Source organism: Chrysoperla carnea, chromosome 4 (genome assembly GCF_905475395.1).
Source record: "Chrysoperla carnea chromosome 4, inChrCarn1.1, whole genome shotgun sequence".
Classification (NCBI taxonomy): domain Eukaryota; kingdom Metazoa; phylum Arthropoda; class Insecta; order Neuroptera; family Chrysopidae; genus Chrysoperla; species Chrysoperla carnea.
In genome coordinates this window covers 45,924,680-45,941,387 of record NC_058340.1, presented here as the reverse complement: position 1 = coordinate 45,941,387, position 16,708 = coordinate 45,924,680, and the positions used below count along the sequence as shown (strand labels likewise).

Below are 16,708 nucleotides of genomic sequence, written 5' to 3'. Positions count from 1 at the left end.
ATTTTAAATTGTCTGCAACCATGTCTCTAGCTACAATTGTGGTAATAATTGAAATAAATGTTTAAAATAACGAAATATTAAAGTTGAATCACCAAATATAAAAGGAAGTTATCACAATTTAATTTAGTTTGAAATAGAAAACAAAAACAAGTTCAAATTTATGGAAACTATATACAAGCTAGATTTTAAAACTTTAAAAAGATCCTACCATTAAATATTTTGATAAACATTTTGAAAACAAAAAGGTAAAACCTGTAATATTTTTGTGCTGGTCACAATTTTTAACGAATATATATTTTATTTGAAAGTCAATATAATTGCATCAGTTAATAAGTGGTAGACGCTCAAAAGTTGCGTCTATTTTTATGATCTATCCTCAGAACAAATTTTTAGAATCTGTATATCCGCGAAATTCTCATCGCCAAAAATTGATTTATACTAGTTTGTTTACCTAATGAGAATGTTGGATGATCGAATGCCAAGAAAATATTATTAGTCACTATGCAAGGCATTTAACGTAGGGTTAAGAATAAGATGCTAGAAAACCATGAAGTGAGTGACTGGATAAGGAAGACCGGGTGTAGAGAAGAGTGACTTCAATACATTATTTTGTATCGATGTACAATAAAAAAACCTTAATGCGTGGTGTGAAAAAATGAGCTGTTTGTTTAGGTCTTTAATTTCATCAATCAAAATGTTTTATTTGGTTATATTAAATACACCTAGAACCCGATATAAGTATTAGGCAGTTTGAAGGCCAGAATATTTCAAAGTTTTAATAATTTCGAGGAGATATCTACGCAAGTGATAATTATTTATTAACACTGGCCGAGTGAAAAAAAATTTGGGATTTACACGAAGTAATATCCAATTAAAATACACACGTCTTCAGGGTTAAAAATTATTAGACTTATTTTTGTTGCTTTAAAATTTAAACGCAAAAAATGAAATATTCATGAAATACTAGTATTATCTGTAAGACTTCGAACTCCAGTTTACATCACTTTGAAAATACGATATTTAGAATAATCAAAGGAAACATTTTAATCTGACTCGCATTTTTTGCGCAACTAGTAATTTTAGACTTTTTATTAATTGGGCTAAGTAAAGCTTTTACAATTCTAATTTGTTACATTTTTCTCAATAAAAGAAATAGTAAACTATTTGAAAATTGGATCCGTCCTACGATTTTATCGTCCAAACGCTTAAATAGTTTAGTCGGAGAATAGTCATGTACAAGGAATGGCGCAATTACAGGATACATCTTTTATACAGAAAGTCGTATAATGTATATTCCTTGATGTATAATGGTACTGACACAATTGCGTTATTAACAATTCCGGTAATTAGATCGGGCGCTGGGAGTTTAGCTTGCAAACTATAAGCACCATTTGCTAAGCTTGCATTAATATTCTTGATATTCCAAAGAAACGGGAAATCCACCTTGCCAGATGAAAATCTGGCCTCATTTCTATTCTTTGATCCTAATATTTTGCTAACTAAACTCTTTCTAGCGCCCGGTCTATAATAAGCAAAATGAATATAGATGTTTTGTAGTGATGTACTAAGTATGTAAATACAAATCAGAACTTAAGTGTTCGTTCTTTTGTGTTAATGAATATACGATTAGGTCGTACATGCGACCCTAGTCTTATCAATTGTTACAAGTGATTGTTCTCCACATGGATACAACTTTTGTAAGCACTTGATTTCATAAAACTAGTTTGTAACCAGGTCTCTTTTAGTGGTTACCTGTATTTATTTCATTTTGATTGGCAAACTAGTCTGCTACCAAAAGTTGTATCCACGTGATGAACTCCTAACAATTCGAAAATACAGCATTTGTACATGATAAGTAAATTAATATCTTAAAGTGAATCTTCAGTACATAATCATACTCAAAAATCAATTCTTTTTGAAAACTTCAGTACCAAAAAATTGTTTTTATGGAGTAGAATGAGTACTTGTTACATCTTGCTCGTGTATGTTGTGTTGTTAACTAGTGCATTATTTTATTTATACAGATACATATCAATTCTTCTTTGTTTCACATATCTTAAAAAAACGATCCGCTTTAAAAAAAAGACATTGAAGGTTCATTATTTTTTTGTCTTCAAACGAACGTGAATTCACTTTTTATCATAACGGCTGGCTTCCAGAAATCTATCCATTTTTGTTTGGACCGTACTCGACAATGCATTAATGTAAAAGAGTGGAAAATCTTTGTAAATTTGATTTTCACAATATTTCAAATGAAGAATTTTCGGTGATTTTTGCAACATATATCAAGAGAAAAATTCCAAAAGCGATAAAAACATTGATGCCTTAATATTAAATTACAAAAAAAAAAAATGCACAGAAATTAGCTTCTCATACCCTTTTATATCAATTCATTGTTAACCTCAGTTCAGAAAAAAATTACATTCGCTGGAGCTACGTTATAGCACTGCAGATACTATGAAAAATTAAAGATAATAGTTATTTACGATACAAGTGGAATAAAAGCATTATTAACGTACGCCTGCGAAATTTGCACAAAGAGTGCGTAGAACGAGTTGGCCAATCGCAGAAGTATGTTAATAATGCGTTATCATACGTATATCGTACAACATCTTATCTACGCCTCTAAAATGTGAAAGTAAACGATTCGCCATGAGAACTGATTCTAGCGCTGTCTAGTGGTAGAAAATAGAAGCTGTCTATGACAAGTCAAATTTATGCATGGCTATGATTGTTTCTGTTGAAATTTGACTTGTCATAGACAGCTTCTATTTTCTACCACCAGACAGCGCTAGAATCAGTTCCCATGGCGATATTTGTCATGGCTGACTAATTGAGAAAATTAAAAATTAAAAAAGTTACTATAGTAACTGAATTCATTACCGCCCTTGTGCGGGAATAAATTCATTATCACACTAGGGCGGCGGTAAAGAACTACTTTTCTCACACATACTGAGTGAGAAAAGTACTTCTTTCTCACGAGCTTAGATAAAAATCATTATTGATAATAGAAACAGTTAAAATGTTATCTCAAGGCGAATAATAATAGGTGAATAGGTGAATAGAATAGTAGGTGAATACTACTATTTTAACTGTAATAAGATAAAATAGTAGCTGAATAGCATAACTCTTCTGTTCTTTTAATACAAAAGTGTGCATAATTAGTGTAGATGGTACATTTGGGAGAGATGGTACGCTTGTTCTTTTAGCTCAGTATGCTACACTAAGTATAAGTTGAAAAGGATGATGCTGTAATGTAGTACAAATGTCTTTTGTTCATCATGTTAGGTCATCAAGTCAATGATAACAAGAAACTCTTTTTTCGAGTAAAAGAACATTTTATTATGTATGTTAAAATGTGAAATTCAGTTACAATTTTTTAATTCCGCGAGGTACAGAAAAAATTTGACAATTACAATAAAAATTACGGATTATTTGTATTATTGTGTTTGTTGGTAGACTAGACAATTGCCTTGTACATCGCAAGTCGCAAAGCGATTTTATCGAGCTGCATGAGGCGCATTTTGTAAACAATATAGTTGCCTATATTTATATAGGTATTATGAATGTTTGTTAAGTATATGTAGGTTTGTAGGTAAAAAGCGATCTGCTAATGCCTTTCAAGACCCTTTGTCCGCATGCCGCGCACCCCTTGCATCTTCGGCTATAGACGGCTCTGATGGGGTGGATACTTTTGTGTTAAAAGAATAGATTTAATATTTCTAGTATGTGCAGTACTATCGTTACGAATTTTATGTTTGAATTGCAAATCTTACTTTCGTTATTAATTTTCTTCTATTCAACAGTGTTGAAAGTGGCCAATTTAATTTTGGCAATAGGCCTAATAACATGTTTAGAAATCAAATGAATACTAAAACACAACTAGGTAGACATATATGACATACTTGGATCAAAATTTTTGAACAATAATTTTTTTAAAAATGCTCATATTTCTTTGTTATTTAACTAGTTAAATTATATTACTTAGTTGACTGAAAAAGCAAAGAATAAAACTCAACGATTGTATATCGATATCATAAACGCTTATACAAAATTTATGTTGCTTATTTATTATTTTTGCAAAATATTGAATTATTTATACATTTTGGTTTATGGCTATTACCATTCCACCTTTCTAAACAAACATAATAAATATTAGAAAAGAAATTGTAAACAAAATCGTCGATTTTTCAGTTTCGTTAATTTACAGAATAAGTCGGGAAGAATGCATCAATGCACCAAACGCTTCAATTATGTTACTGTTAAAATAGTGCTATTAAAATCGGCATTCAAAGTCTGCTTTACATACTACCAGAATACGGGGTGCATGACGACTTTTGTATACAATTTTCATTATTTAAAAAATATTTGCTTAGAATAGAAAAATTTTTGACCCGAGTATATTTTATTTAATAAAAGAAAAACAAGTGATAAAAATTGTATTATAAAATTATTTTTAGATTAAATGCCAACTTCAAAGCTGGTTATTGTATTTATTAGAGTTAAGCTGAAAGGCTTATTATTAAAAACTCTATTAGAAAACATAACAGGTTGGCTGATAAGTCCCCGGTCTGACACATAGATGGCGTCGATAGTATTAAATGCATATTATTTTTATATAGTACCAACCTTCAAATGATTCGTGTCAAAATTTGACGTCTGTAAGTCAATTAGTTTGTGAGATAGAGCGTCTTTTGTGAAGCAACTTTTGTTATTGTGAAAAAAATGGAAAAAATGGAATTTCGTGTTTTGATAAAATACTGTTTTCTGAAGGGAAAAAATACAGAGTCCGGAAACTCATTATCAAGCCAAGTTTTTGCTTCCACTGTATTTTTTCCCTTCAGAAAACAGTATTTTATCAAAACACGAAATTCCATTTTTTCCATTTTTTTCACAATAACAAAAGTTGCTTCACAAAAGACGCTCTATCTCACAAACTAATTGACTTACAGACGTCAAATTTTGACACGAATCATTTGAAGGTTGGTACTATATAAAAATAATATGCATTTAATACTAGCGACGCCATCTATGTGTCAGACCGGGGACTTATCAGCCAACCTATTATTGCATTATATTAATTTTTTCAAAATATACCCCCCTAAATAAAAATACAATAAGATAATTCACTTTGTGACATCTTTGAGTTTGGTATTTAGTTTAATAGAAACTATGTGTCAAGAATAAAAATATTGTACAAGTTAACTTAAAAATACTCTTCAATTTATTATTATTCATTATTTTATTATTGCATATTTAATAATTATCCTCATTTACTTTTCTGTTGTTTCCACGGATGTCTGTACTGAACGTAGAGCACTAATTTTTATGTGGATAATTTTTCATCTTGTTAATCGCCATTAAATTGGGGGTTGATGGGATATCGAAATGGAATTAGCCATCTAGGTTTAGGATAGACATCTATGCTAATTCCAACATGAATTTAGACAACATTTTGTTAATTAAAATGTTCGAATTTATTTGAAAGCATTCCATTGAATCTTTTGAAATGTAAACTATGAATCTTATAAAATATACACATTATATACTTATAATTTTTTTATTGTTACCCAACTACATAAATTTTTTGAAGTATTTATGATCTAAGATCCGTCATTAGAAAAATATGCCTCATCTATCATGAAATATCCTTTCAAATGAACACAAGTTTTCATAAACTATCCTCTAAAATGAAAAAGCTTCTTTAAATGAAAAACCTTAATAGTTTTCCAAAATCAGATCCAATGGTTGATATTTTTCGCCGCCAGAAAAATTACATCACATGTTTTTCAGTATTAAAATTTCAATTCGCCCCATCGGATAAATTAATTTTTTATTTAATAAATACATAGTCACCAAATGTGACTATGACGAAGAACGAACACCAGACGAACAATACGATTAGCTAATTCATACTGATGATGACTACATTGTAGTCGAAATACGTATTTATTATATAAAAAAATGATATAACATGGGGGCGAATTAAAAATTTTATATCAAATACTTCATAAATTAACTTTGGAAATTTCAATTTAAATTCATGCATTTCAGTGTGTCAAAAGCTCAAAAGTTGTTTTTACAAAATTTGTTCATAATAGTGGGCTTTAGCATAAAATGCGATATATAAAAGCGCGTCCAATTTTTCCGTAATTTGGCTCCCCATAAATTATATAATGAGTGTCAAATTACTACTTTCGAAAATTTACTATAGCGCATTATACGAAACGACGAAATGGGGTTTAGCCCCTGACGTAATTATGTGGCAGGTTCAAATTAGTTTTTCTACCCTATATATGAAATATATCTAGTTTTTAAAGTTAAGTCCCAAGTTTGTAAGGTTCAGAAATATTGATGCTAGAAATTAAATTTTGGTATAGGTGTTCATAAAATCATCTAATTAATCCATTTATTCCATTTTCCGGCCTGCCCGTGAGCACGATAATTCAAAATCAAAAGAAATTTCGAGGTGAAATTTTTGTATATGGGGTTCAGGACATAAAAAGTGACTTTTGGTTGAAGAGTTCGCAAACGAGCAATATAGCTCAATCGAGCCATCTCATTTAAACCGTAACAGATAGACAAAAAATTTGAATAAGAAATGTTCCATCATCTAAAAATAAACAACTTTTGTTTGAAATTTTTTTCATAAATATTTTTGCTTTCCCGTTATCTTCCAAATAATGGCAAAACTTAAATTTCCATTTACTCAAAAACTATAAAAGATAGAGAGTTGAAAGAAACTTGTAGATTGCGGTAGCTTCAAATAGTGAGTCTATTGATTCATAATTTCATACGAATCGCATCCGATTCAAAGGAGTCAATGGCGACAATTTTCGAGGAATAATTCTTGTTGAATATTTTTAATCAATGTTAAAAAGCTAAATGAATTATAGTCATTCGATGACCCGGTGAACTTCGTTTCACCTACAATTTATATAGATTTTAAATAAATTTTATGTTTACAAAATAACTTGTGAAATAAAAACTTGTAAAGGTACAGATTTATATTAAAGTTCACCGGAAAAATACTGTTAAAATAATGCATTATAATATCTACTCTTTTACTCTTTTATAATAAATACAATTAATAATAACTTATTTTTAAAAATAATACAAGCACTGATATTCAACAATATCTATATAGAGTATTTCAACAATTAACTCAATCAATTGTTTATTTTACTTTTATTATAAAAGATATTACTGTATCTAATTACACATTCCTTTTATAATTCCATAATAACAAAAATTGACCTTCTAATATATAAATTACCGAAATAAATTCCGATAATATTTCGATATAATGATAACTATTATTATTCGATGACGTTATTCTATGATTATGTTATTATTGTAGGTAGTTAATAGTTACGAAATGACCTTATAAAATATGTAAATACGACAGAAAAAAATATCGATCCGTAAATGAGTTGGAAGTTACGAAGGTGTTTTTCTTGTACATATAATTTTAATAGATCAATAAAATAAAACATATATCACAATAAACTAGGTCTGAAACTTAGCTAATGTTTGAAAAAAAAAACAAATAGGGGTAAATAAATTCATCTGCTTATTTACAAAAAAGGAAGTAAACACAAGTGTAATAAACGACGATATTGAAAGAATAGTTTAGTGAAATTGAATAAAAATGTGCCACTAATATGAATGTGCTAAACTTTTAATTAAATGAAAATAATAAAATATATTTTTTTGAAAACGTTTTTTATTTGTGTCAAAAAATTTACAGAGCTTACTTGTTTGTGAATTTTAGAAGGTAATAATTCTTACAAGTTTTATTATTGGTAAAAATAAATTTTAGCCGAATATTTTATAAATTCTAGTTAGATTATCACAAACTTAAAAAAGATGAATTTTTGACTAATTTTATTAAAATTATCTATAAATTTCGAAAATATGCTCATTTTGAGGTATTTCAATTTTTAATAGTTTGGAGAATCCATAAATCATTCTACATAAAATAATTATTTTAATGCAAATTTTCCCAACTTTTAATTAATTAAATATATTTAAAGGGAAAGCGGTGTTATTTATACAAATAACTTTTTGACTCTGTATATACTGAATACTTTATTGTGAGTGTAGGTACTAAGTGAATTACTCAATGATTTCACTTCCGACCTTTTTTACCTTTTTTTTAAATTCAAATATTTTGGATGATTTCATTCGACATCAATCAAATATGAATTAATAATTATAAAGTACTAAATTTGCTTCATTGGAAGCCAAATTATAATTGATATCAGCCATTAAAAAAATTGGCTATGTTAAGTGCAATTGAGTGCAAGTTGAATTTAGCTCAAATGTCTTTAATTTTTTATTTACTTTAATAAATTCGAGCTTACGAGTTTACAATTTCTGATATACATATTTTAATTTCTTTCCACATCTTCAAATGTTTCTAATTTATTTAATTAATCGAAAAATCCCAAATAACCCGGTAAATATTACCCTTTTACAAAAAAAATATTTGATATTCAATTATAGAAAAATTTCATTTGTTAAGGTGCCTAAAATTACCGAATTAAACAGAAACTGTGAATTTCTAACAAAATTCTAAAGCGAAAAGTTCTTTGGCGTTTTATTTTTTAAATAATTTCTCGACTTACATTTTGAGAACGTAATTTTTTTAACAAGGAAAGTTCTAGGGAATAAAGCTTACTATAATAATCATCAGATCATTTTTTTCGCTAAATATTATATGTTTACAAAACATATTCGCAATATGTATTGGTAAATTTCGCTGTATTAAGTATTTTACATTTATCGAACAAGTAAAATTTACTAAAAAAGGCGCCGCTCATACCTCTGATTTTCTTGAATGATAGCTAAGAACACTCTCTATCAAATTGTCTTTCAAATAAAAAAACCGCATTCAAATCGAGAGAGCTAAAGGTGTAAAGGTCACAGTCAGTACACATAGCAACCCAACTTATAACACCCCTCTTTTTTGCGTCGGGGGTTAAAAAATGACTTGATTTTAAATTATAATAAACTGCATTTTCTAAAACTTTCCTAATAAAAATTTAAGTTTTCTTAATATTAGTCGGGCAATTTTGGTATATCCGGATTCCGATGTTCTCAAATTCTCTTTTTTACTAAAATACATCGATTTTAAAAGTACCTAAATATCATTAGAAAGCATTACTCACCGTTTTTAATTTGAATAATCGTGATCTTGAAAAGTAAAATATTTATGATATAAAATTATGTTATATTTCCCACATTGATAATTTATTCTAAAAAAAATACACCCCATTTCTTTTAATCGAATACCATTATAATTATACCAATTATTACATATTCAATACTTACTAATATCGATTTCTGATTGCAAAAGACGTTCGTTTTATATTCTGTAGAATAAATGTATATAACATCATTTAAAGCAGAAATTTATAATCATAAAAATAAAGTTCGAAGCTATTCAAAATTGTATATAAAAAATCAGCAAAAAGGTATGAATCGTTATATAATGTTACATCAATTGGGAGATGGTACTTATGGAAGTGTGGTTTTGGGAAGACGTAAGGATACTGGCGAGCATGTGGCAATTAAACGTATGAAAAGAAAATATTATTCATGGGATGAAGCTATGAATTTACGTGAAGTAAAGGTATGTATGTTTTATATAAGATTTTATTTATTGGAAAACTTGCAATGTTTGTGTGAGTAGGTATGTATAAATTTATACATACATACGCATATATAAGTTAACTTACGTTCTTATTCCTGTTGGAAAGTAATTATAATCGATTTTTGGGTCTCTTCTAAGTTTTCAATTGAGTTGAAATTTAGTTATCATTACCAATCCGCATAGTAAAATTTAATTTAGCAAACTTTTATTTTTACGAATAGATCGGTATCTAGCTCGAAAAATTAGGTCAGGTTGTTCTTGGTCTAGCTTCTAGGGATCCACTTACGGTACCCCTTTTATGTCTTATTATTATTATTAACCCTGGGCTACATTTAATTGTTAATAATAATTTCCAAACATTATAATTTTCTCTAATTACTTTTCATCAACACAAAAATGTTTTTGGAACGAGATATTTTGAACCTGTTAAGTTTATGCACAAAAATTTTCGAAAGTAGTCTCCAGAATTTTTTTTTTTAATTTTTCGAGTATTTTTCACAATATCACTAGTTGAAGCTACTTGCAAATTTTCAACTGGCTAACTTTTATATTTTTGGAGAAAAAGGACACCAAAGTTTTGTCCTAATTTCTGCCCTCACGGATAAACAATGTTGTTATTACAGAAAAAATGTTTCAAACAAAAATTGTTTATTTTTTCATAAGGAACATTTTTACATTTAAACTTTTATTGGATCTCTAACGGATTTACAAGATGGGTCCTATGAACCCCAGACCCAAGTGACCTATATTGCTCATTTAGGACTCAACCACACTTACAAATACGCCATAAAAATTTCAGATTGAAATCTCTTTTCGTTTTTAAGTTATCGTGTTGATAGACGGATAGATAGACAAACAGATAACCGGACATGGACTAATTATGTAAATTTATGAACACCTATACGAAATAAAAATTGTTTCAGGGTGCTGTACATTGTTTAATGAGATTAATTTCCCTGAAAATTCAAAAATTAAAAAACATTGAGGAACATAAATGTGTTCTAAAAATTTTTTCAATTCATCATTCATTTTTTTTTTAATATTCGGATTGCCCTTGAATTGGTTCGCTTTAAAATTTTATCGTTCCGAAAATTTTGCCGCCCTAGGTTATGGTCTCACGGGCCCAAGTCTAAATCCAGCCAGGACGGATCCAAACGCCATTTATAAACTGCACTTTGTGAATAGCTCAGTTGCGATCCTATTACGTTCGGAGTGGTGGCTCTCCATAAGGCCATAAAAAGGCATCAAAAAGTCAAAGAATTTTTTAAATTTTATAAATATTTGATAACTTTTTTGGTTGTTTATACACCAAGACGCTAATGAATATATTAGGTACCTTAATAAGTGCAAGGGCTGCACCTGGATGCATTTTTTACGTTTTTCGAATATAAGATTATTAGACAAAAGTTAAATATTCAAATTTATTTCAGAGTTTAAAAAAATTAAGCCATGCAAATTTGGTAAAATTAAAAGAAGTTATTAGAGAAAATGATACGCTATATTTTGTGTTTGAATATATGAAAGGAAATTTGTATGAATTGATTCAAGATAGAAGAGGGCCGTTTCCAGAACAAGCTATCAGAAACATGATGTATCAGGTTTGAAAAAATTCAATACTGTGTCATCGAGGAATATTATATATAATATTAAAATTTATTTTTTAGATTTTTCAAGGGCTATCATTTATGCACAAACATGGATTTTTTCATAGAGATATGAAACCTGAAAATTTATTATGTATGGGACCAGAACTTATTAAAATAGCTGACTTTGGATTAGCCAGAGAAATTAAATCACGACCTCCATATACGGATTACGTTTCAACTCGATGGTTCGTTATTTATTTTTTCTTTTAAATAAAAAGTTATCTTAGTTTAGCTAAGAAATAATTTTTCGGAATTCTTTTTTGGCCTCAACAGGCACATTATTTTTACAATGTGCAAACTTTGAAGAAGATAACTTAAATATTTATCGAAAAAGGAATTTGTTAGCTAAAAATTAACTCACCTCAGTGTGTGATTTTTATTTACTTCGAATTAATGTAAATTAAATTTTGAAAATATATTTTGTAGGTATAGAGCTCCAGAAGTTTTATTACATTCTACAAATTACAATAGTTCAATCGATATATGGGCTTGTGGATGTATTATGGCTGAGTTATATACATTCAGACCACTCTTTCCAGGCAATAGTGAAATTGACCAATTATTTAAAATATGTTCAGTTCTGGGTACACCAGATCGGGTACGATATAATTTATAAATAATTTTAAACTAAAAATTTATGATTTACTTTTTATTAGATGGATTGGCCAGAAGGCTATCAATTAGCTGAAAATATGGATTTTACATTTCCTCGTTTCACCATGACTGAATTGTCAGTAGTGGTGCCCGATGCTAGTCAAGTTGCTGTTCGTATCATGGAAGATATGCTTCGATGGAATCCTATTAGAAGACCAACAGCTCAACAGGCTTTACGGTAACAAAAAAAAAAATGTCTAGGGTAGCCAAAATTCTTCAAAACCTGAGTCTCCGGTTTAAAAAAAAACTTTCATCCAGATATTTTCATTCATTCAAAGACTAAAAAAATATTAACTCTTCTTGTTTGCTATTAAAATATCATTTTTATAAAAAGTCCAAAGAATATTTCCTCCGAAGAATGTAGGCAGGTTTCAAAAACCGGAGACTCCGAGAAAACTGAATAGATGGCAACCCATTAAATATCGTAGAAAATAAAAATAATGCATTGTAGTGCTATTGTTGTGCAGGAATCCTTACTTTCAAGTTGGAAATCAAAAAGTAAATATGGAAAATATTCCAATTCAACCAAATTCAGAACTTTTAAAAATGGAAACTGAAAATAAAAAGCCAATATTACAGCCAATAAACAATAACATTGTGCCTCGTCAATCACCAGTTATTCCTTTAGTTAAACCACAACCTATTCAAGCAGTTGCTCCAATTGTTTATAGTTTCAGTACCAAAGATTATTTTAATCAATCCAGATCTCAATCTCGTTTAGCTGTAGTTGTACCGGAACCTCAAACAAATGTACAGGAAAAAAAGTATTCAGATGCATTTATTTCCTTAAATGATGCTGATAAGAATACTGACAAAAATTTTGACGGCTTTACGGATAACATATTAGGGTAAGTATAACAAACCTTGGAATAATTTAATTAATATAGGGCTAAAATTGATAAGGGTACAAAAAAATAGATTTAAATTTTAAAAAATTTAAATTCATAAGTAGATTAAATAAGATGCACCATCTGATGCAAATTTTCCGAAAAAAAAAAAACAGTCTCACCAAGTCCTGATCACAAGATAGACAGTGTTACCTGTAAAAGAAGTACTCTTTGAAAAAACTAAAAAGCTTCAAAACTTTGGAATTTGGTCCGAGACTCAACAGGCGTGTCTGTAGTCCGATGGCCTATAACTTAAATAGTGTTGCTCTTTTTAGCTGTGAACCAATAACTCCAGAAAATGAAATGTATCAGTATTAGTCAAGTCCAGTATTTTTTAATGTGTAATGCTTATTTAATAAATTTTCTCTTTTTATTCTAATGAAGAACTAAAATCGCAATGCCAAATGTCAGTGGGCGTAGAGCTAATAGAAGAATTGGTTTAAATGATTCTAATACTGAAAGAGATATTCAAGAATTACTCGGTCAAAGTTGGAATGATGATATTCCAACAATAAAAAATGAAAATTCTGGAAGAAGAAAATTAAGCGCGAAAAAGCAATACATGTCTGTTTCTCGTTACATAGCTGGACAGACAGTTCCCAGTGGTTTTAGGTAAAAATTATTGAAGATTCTTTCTAGAAAATTATTTTACATAAATTGCATTTTTTGCAGACGAAATGAACCACCCAGAGTTTTAAATAACAATTTTACATTTAGTATTTTACCCACTCGCGAATCAGCTAAACGAAATGATGCAAATAATGCGATGAACGATCCCTGGGAATTATCAACAGGACCCTATGGAAGACGTGGAGTGAAAAATAATAATTTATCAGCTCCTAAACAATATATAAATCAAGCTCGTTACGTTGTTGGAAAAAGCACCAATTTAATGGATACTTTATTTGCGGATCCAGGTTAATGTTTTTATTAGCTAAATTAAGGAGCAGTCTATTTTTTTGCTAACTGTTGTGTATTCTTATATTTCAGGCGAATTTAAAAAGCCACAAATAGCTTTGGAGCCATTGTTTGGTGATGCAAATTATCCACAAGCAAATTTATTGAAAAATAATAATAATAATCGTTCAGATTGGATTGCAAAGCAAGTATTAAATTTCTACTTTTTTTTGTAATAATTTTGGTATTAATTTTTGTGAATTGTTTTTCAGGTATATTTAATAAGGAAAAAATGAATACATATTTATTTACTTGCATATTTAATATATTTGTACGCCTTGTCTATTTACACGATAACTTGCAAAAGAATTTCAAAACTATTTACACATTAAAATTGCTATTTTTTATAAAACAATATGACAACAAAAATGTTTATTTGCCGAATATATTAACTTCGCTAAAAACATTATACATTCGGAAACATTGATTCATGCCTCTTTTATCGCTTTATTAATAATTAAGGAGGTTCATTATTAATATTCGGCAATTTCTTTAAATAAGGGGCCAAACCTATATTATGTCGCAAAGATCTTCAAAAAATCCTCCGTCTGGTTTGTCACATTTTCATTGAATTCCGCTCTGCTCAGCGACGCCTGTGTACCAACATAATTGAGAAAGAAAAATATTTAAATTTCTTCGGACACCTCTGACAGACTACCACAATTTGACACAAATATTGACTACTCTTTTTGTCCCAATTTCCGAGATCAATTATTTTCTTAATTATTAACTCTTGGAAAGCACCAAAATCTTTAACTTTACCTCCATCAAATTTTAAACTTTTGACTAATTTACGATATTCAAAATTACTATGCCTGCAAACAACAATTTGTACGTGTAAATAGTTTTTATTTTATTTATGTGGTATCGTGGAAATAGACTTCCTTATTTGTTTATCTATATAATGTTTTATACATACATGTAGTGGCACTTTTTAATCTGTGATAGTTCATGCAGGTATTAAGTATTTTATTCAAAAATAAATTAGTTTTATAATAACTTTTTTTAAATTTAATTTCTCCTTTCATTTCTCTAATTGGTGGAAGAGTCATGTTAATATATACTCAGAAGAAAACTGAGAGTTGCCATTGAATTCCTTCCGGAGAGTCCTTTCCTTTCAGGTAAAAGATTGAAACCTTTCCAATCCTTCTAATCTTGCTGATAACAATTACCAATCACTCTAACTGAGTCTAATGGAGGTAAAAGCATTTTAAGCCAAGCCTAAAAACGTGTTGGTGCATGGGCACTAATAGGTTTAGGTTTCATAAGGGGAAGAATGTAATGGCATTCGTGATGATAATTCTACAGATAAGCGTATGTGTTTAGTATAATTTTTGACACCACTTTGAAGCCAATAGATATCCTTTAGTTTCGGAGAATGGATTGGCGCCTAAAATTAATATTCAACAAGTGAAAACAAACAATTGACTGAGTTAATTGTTGAAATACCATGTATAGGCAGTGTTGATAACTCTGTCACATTTCACATACATAAAAGATATTCACTTTGATATTCCTATATTAATACATACTATAAAATTTGCACCTAATTGCCCTCGTGGGTAAACAGTGATGTTTACAAAAAAATGTTTCAAACAAAAGTTTTTTATTTTTTTATAAGCAACATATTTTACATTTAAACTTTTGTTCTATCTCTAACGGTTTACAAGATGGGTCCTACGGACCCAAGACCCAATTGACCTATGATGCTCATTTACGAACTTGACCTGACTTTTTACGTCCTGAGTACGCTGTAAAAATTTCAGATCGATATCTTTTTTCGTTTTTGAGTTATCTTGTCCACAGACGGACGGACGGACGGACGGACGGACAACCGGAAATTGATTAATTAGGTGATTCTATGAACACCTATACCAAAATTTTGTTCGTAGCATCAATATTTTTAAGCGTTACAAACTTGGGACGAAACTTAATATACTATGTATATTTCATATATACATGGTATAATAAATATAATTTTTTTTAATTCTTTACAATTGATAAAACATGATAACACCTAATAAAAAAATGTATGACCTCTCATTAATATCAAAAAATTTATAAGCAAATTTTTAAACTTTATCTTTGATATTGTTTATTAAAATTAGTAAATTTTTATCTGCTTCAATTATAAAATATTTAAATTTTAAGCTTTTCACAATTTTTTTATTTATTTAATATTTACATAATACAGAGAAATAAATTCATTAAGAAAACGATGCGGTAGCCAGGGTCTGATATACCATATACCAATAGCTAGGGTCTGCCATAGCTACATCGTGTGCTGCTGTTATTCTAACATTAGTGTATATCGATTACTACAAGCGCAAATAGGTACAAACCCTACACAGAATTTTATAATTGTCAATTAGTACAGTGTCGTCAAAGTTATAACAGCAGGTCTTTGGCAAATAGTAATTAACATTAAAATAATGACAATTTCTCAATGCACTTATATAATAGCCGGGAAAGTCAAATTTTCTGTATACAGGATGCTGACTGTAAAAAAAGACATTTTCGTGAATATTGCCAAAAAAGCTGTTTAGAAAAATTTGGCACATAGTATGACCATAGTCGGTTTTGATCAAATTGCGCACAAAACTTAATTTACAAAGAAAGGGAGTGTAATAATATTTGGTTTCATGGGTTAGTTTTTATAATAATAAGAGTAGCCAAATAGAGTTTTTTTTTGTAGTAATTTTGCATTTAGGTCACTCTCCCACACCCTGATAAAACGCATCCTCTGTTTAAGTATTTTATTGGATGGATTTGATTTTGAGGAATGTATTTTTTTTAATTGATTACAATAATAGTAGGAGTAGGATGATTATCTCGTAAATTAGGTCTCTGATCCAAATTTGGTAAAGAAAATTTTCTTCTTTTTTTTCTCAGCTTATTCAAGAAGC

At 29.2% G+C, this 16,708-nt stretch overlaps 1 protein-coding gene across 1 annotated transcript; it reads left to right on the top strand.

Annotated features, from left to right (window-relative positions):
- The first annotated feature begins 9,430 nt into the window (after positions 1–9,430).
- LOC123298742 (serine/threonine-protein kinase MAK) lies at positions 9,431–14,024 on the top strand. The gene is made up of 10 exons (XM_044880836.1): positions 9,431–9,637; positions 11,089–11,256; positions 11,323–11,489; positions 11,731–11,902; positions 11,961–12,136; positions 12,426–12,806; positions 13,230–13,457; positions 13,518–13,762; positions 13,836–13,947; positions 14,015–14,024. The coding sequence occupies exons 1-10, from the start codon at positions 9,482–9,484 to the stop codon at positions 14,022–14,024; spliced, it is 1,815 nt and encodes a 604-aa protein (XP_044736771.1). The 5' UTR covers positions 9,431–9,481.
- Positions 14,025–16,708: the final 2,684 nt, after the last annotated feature.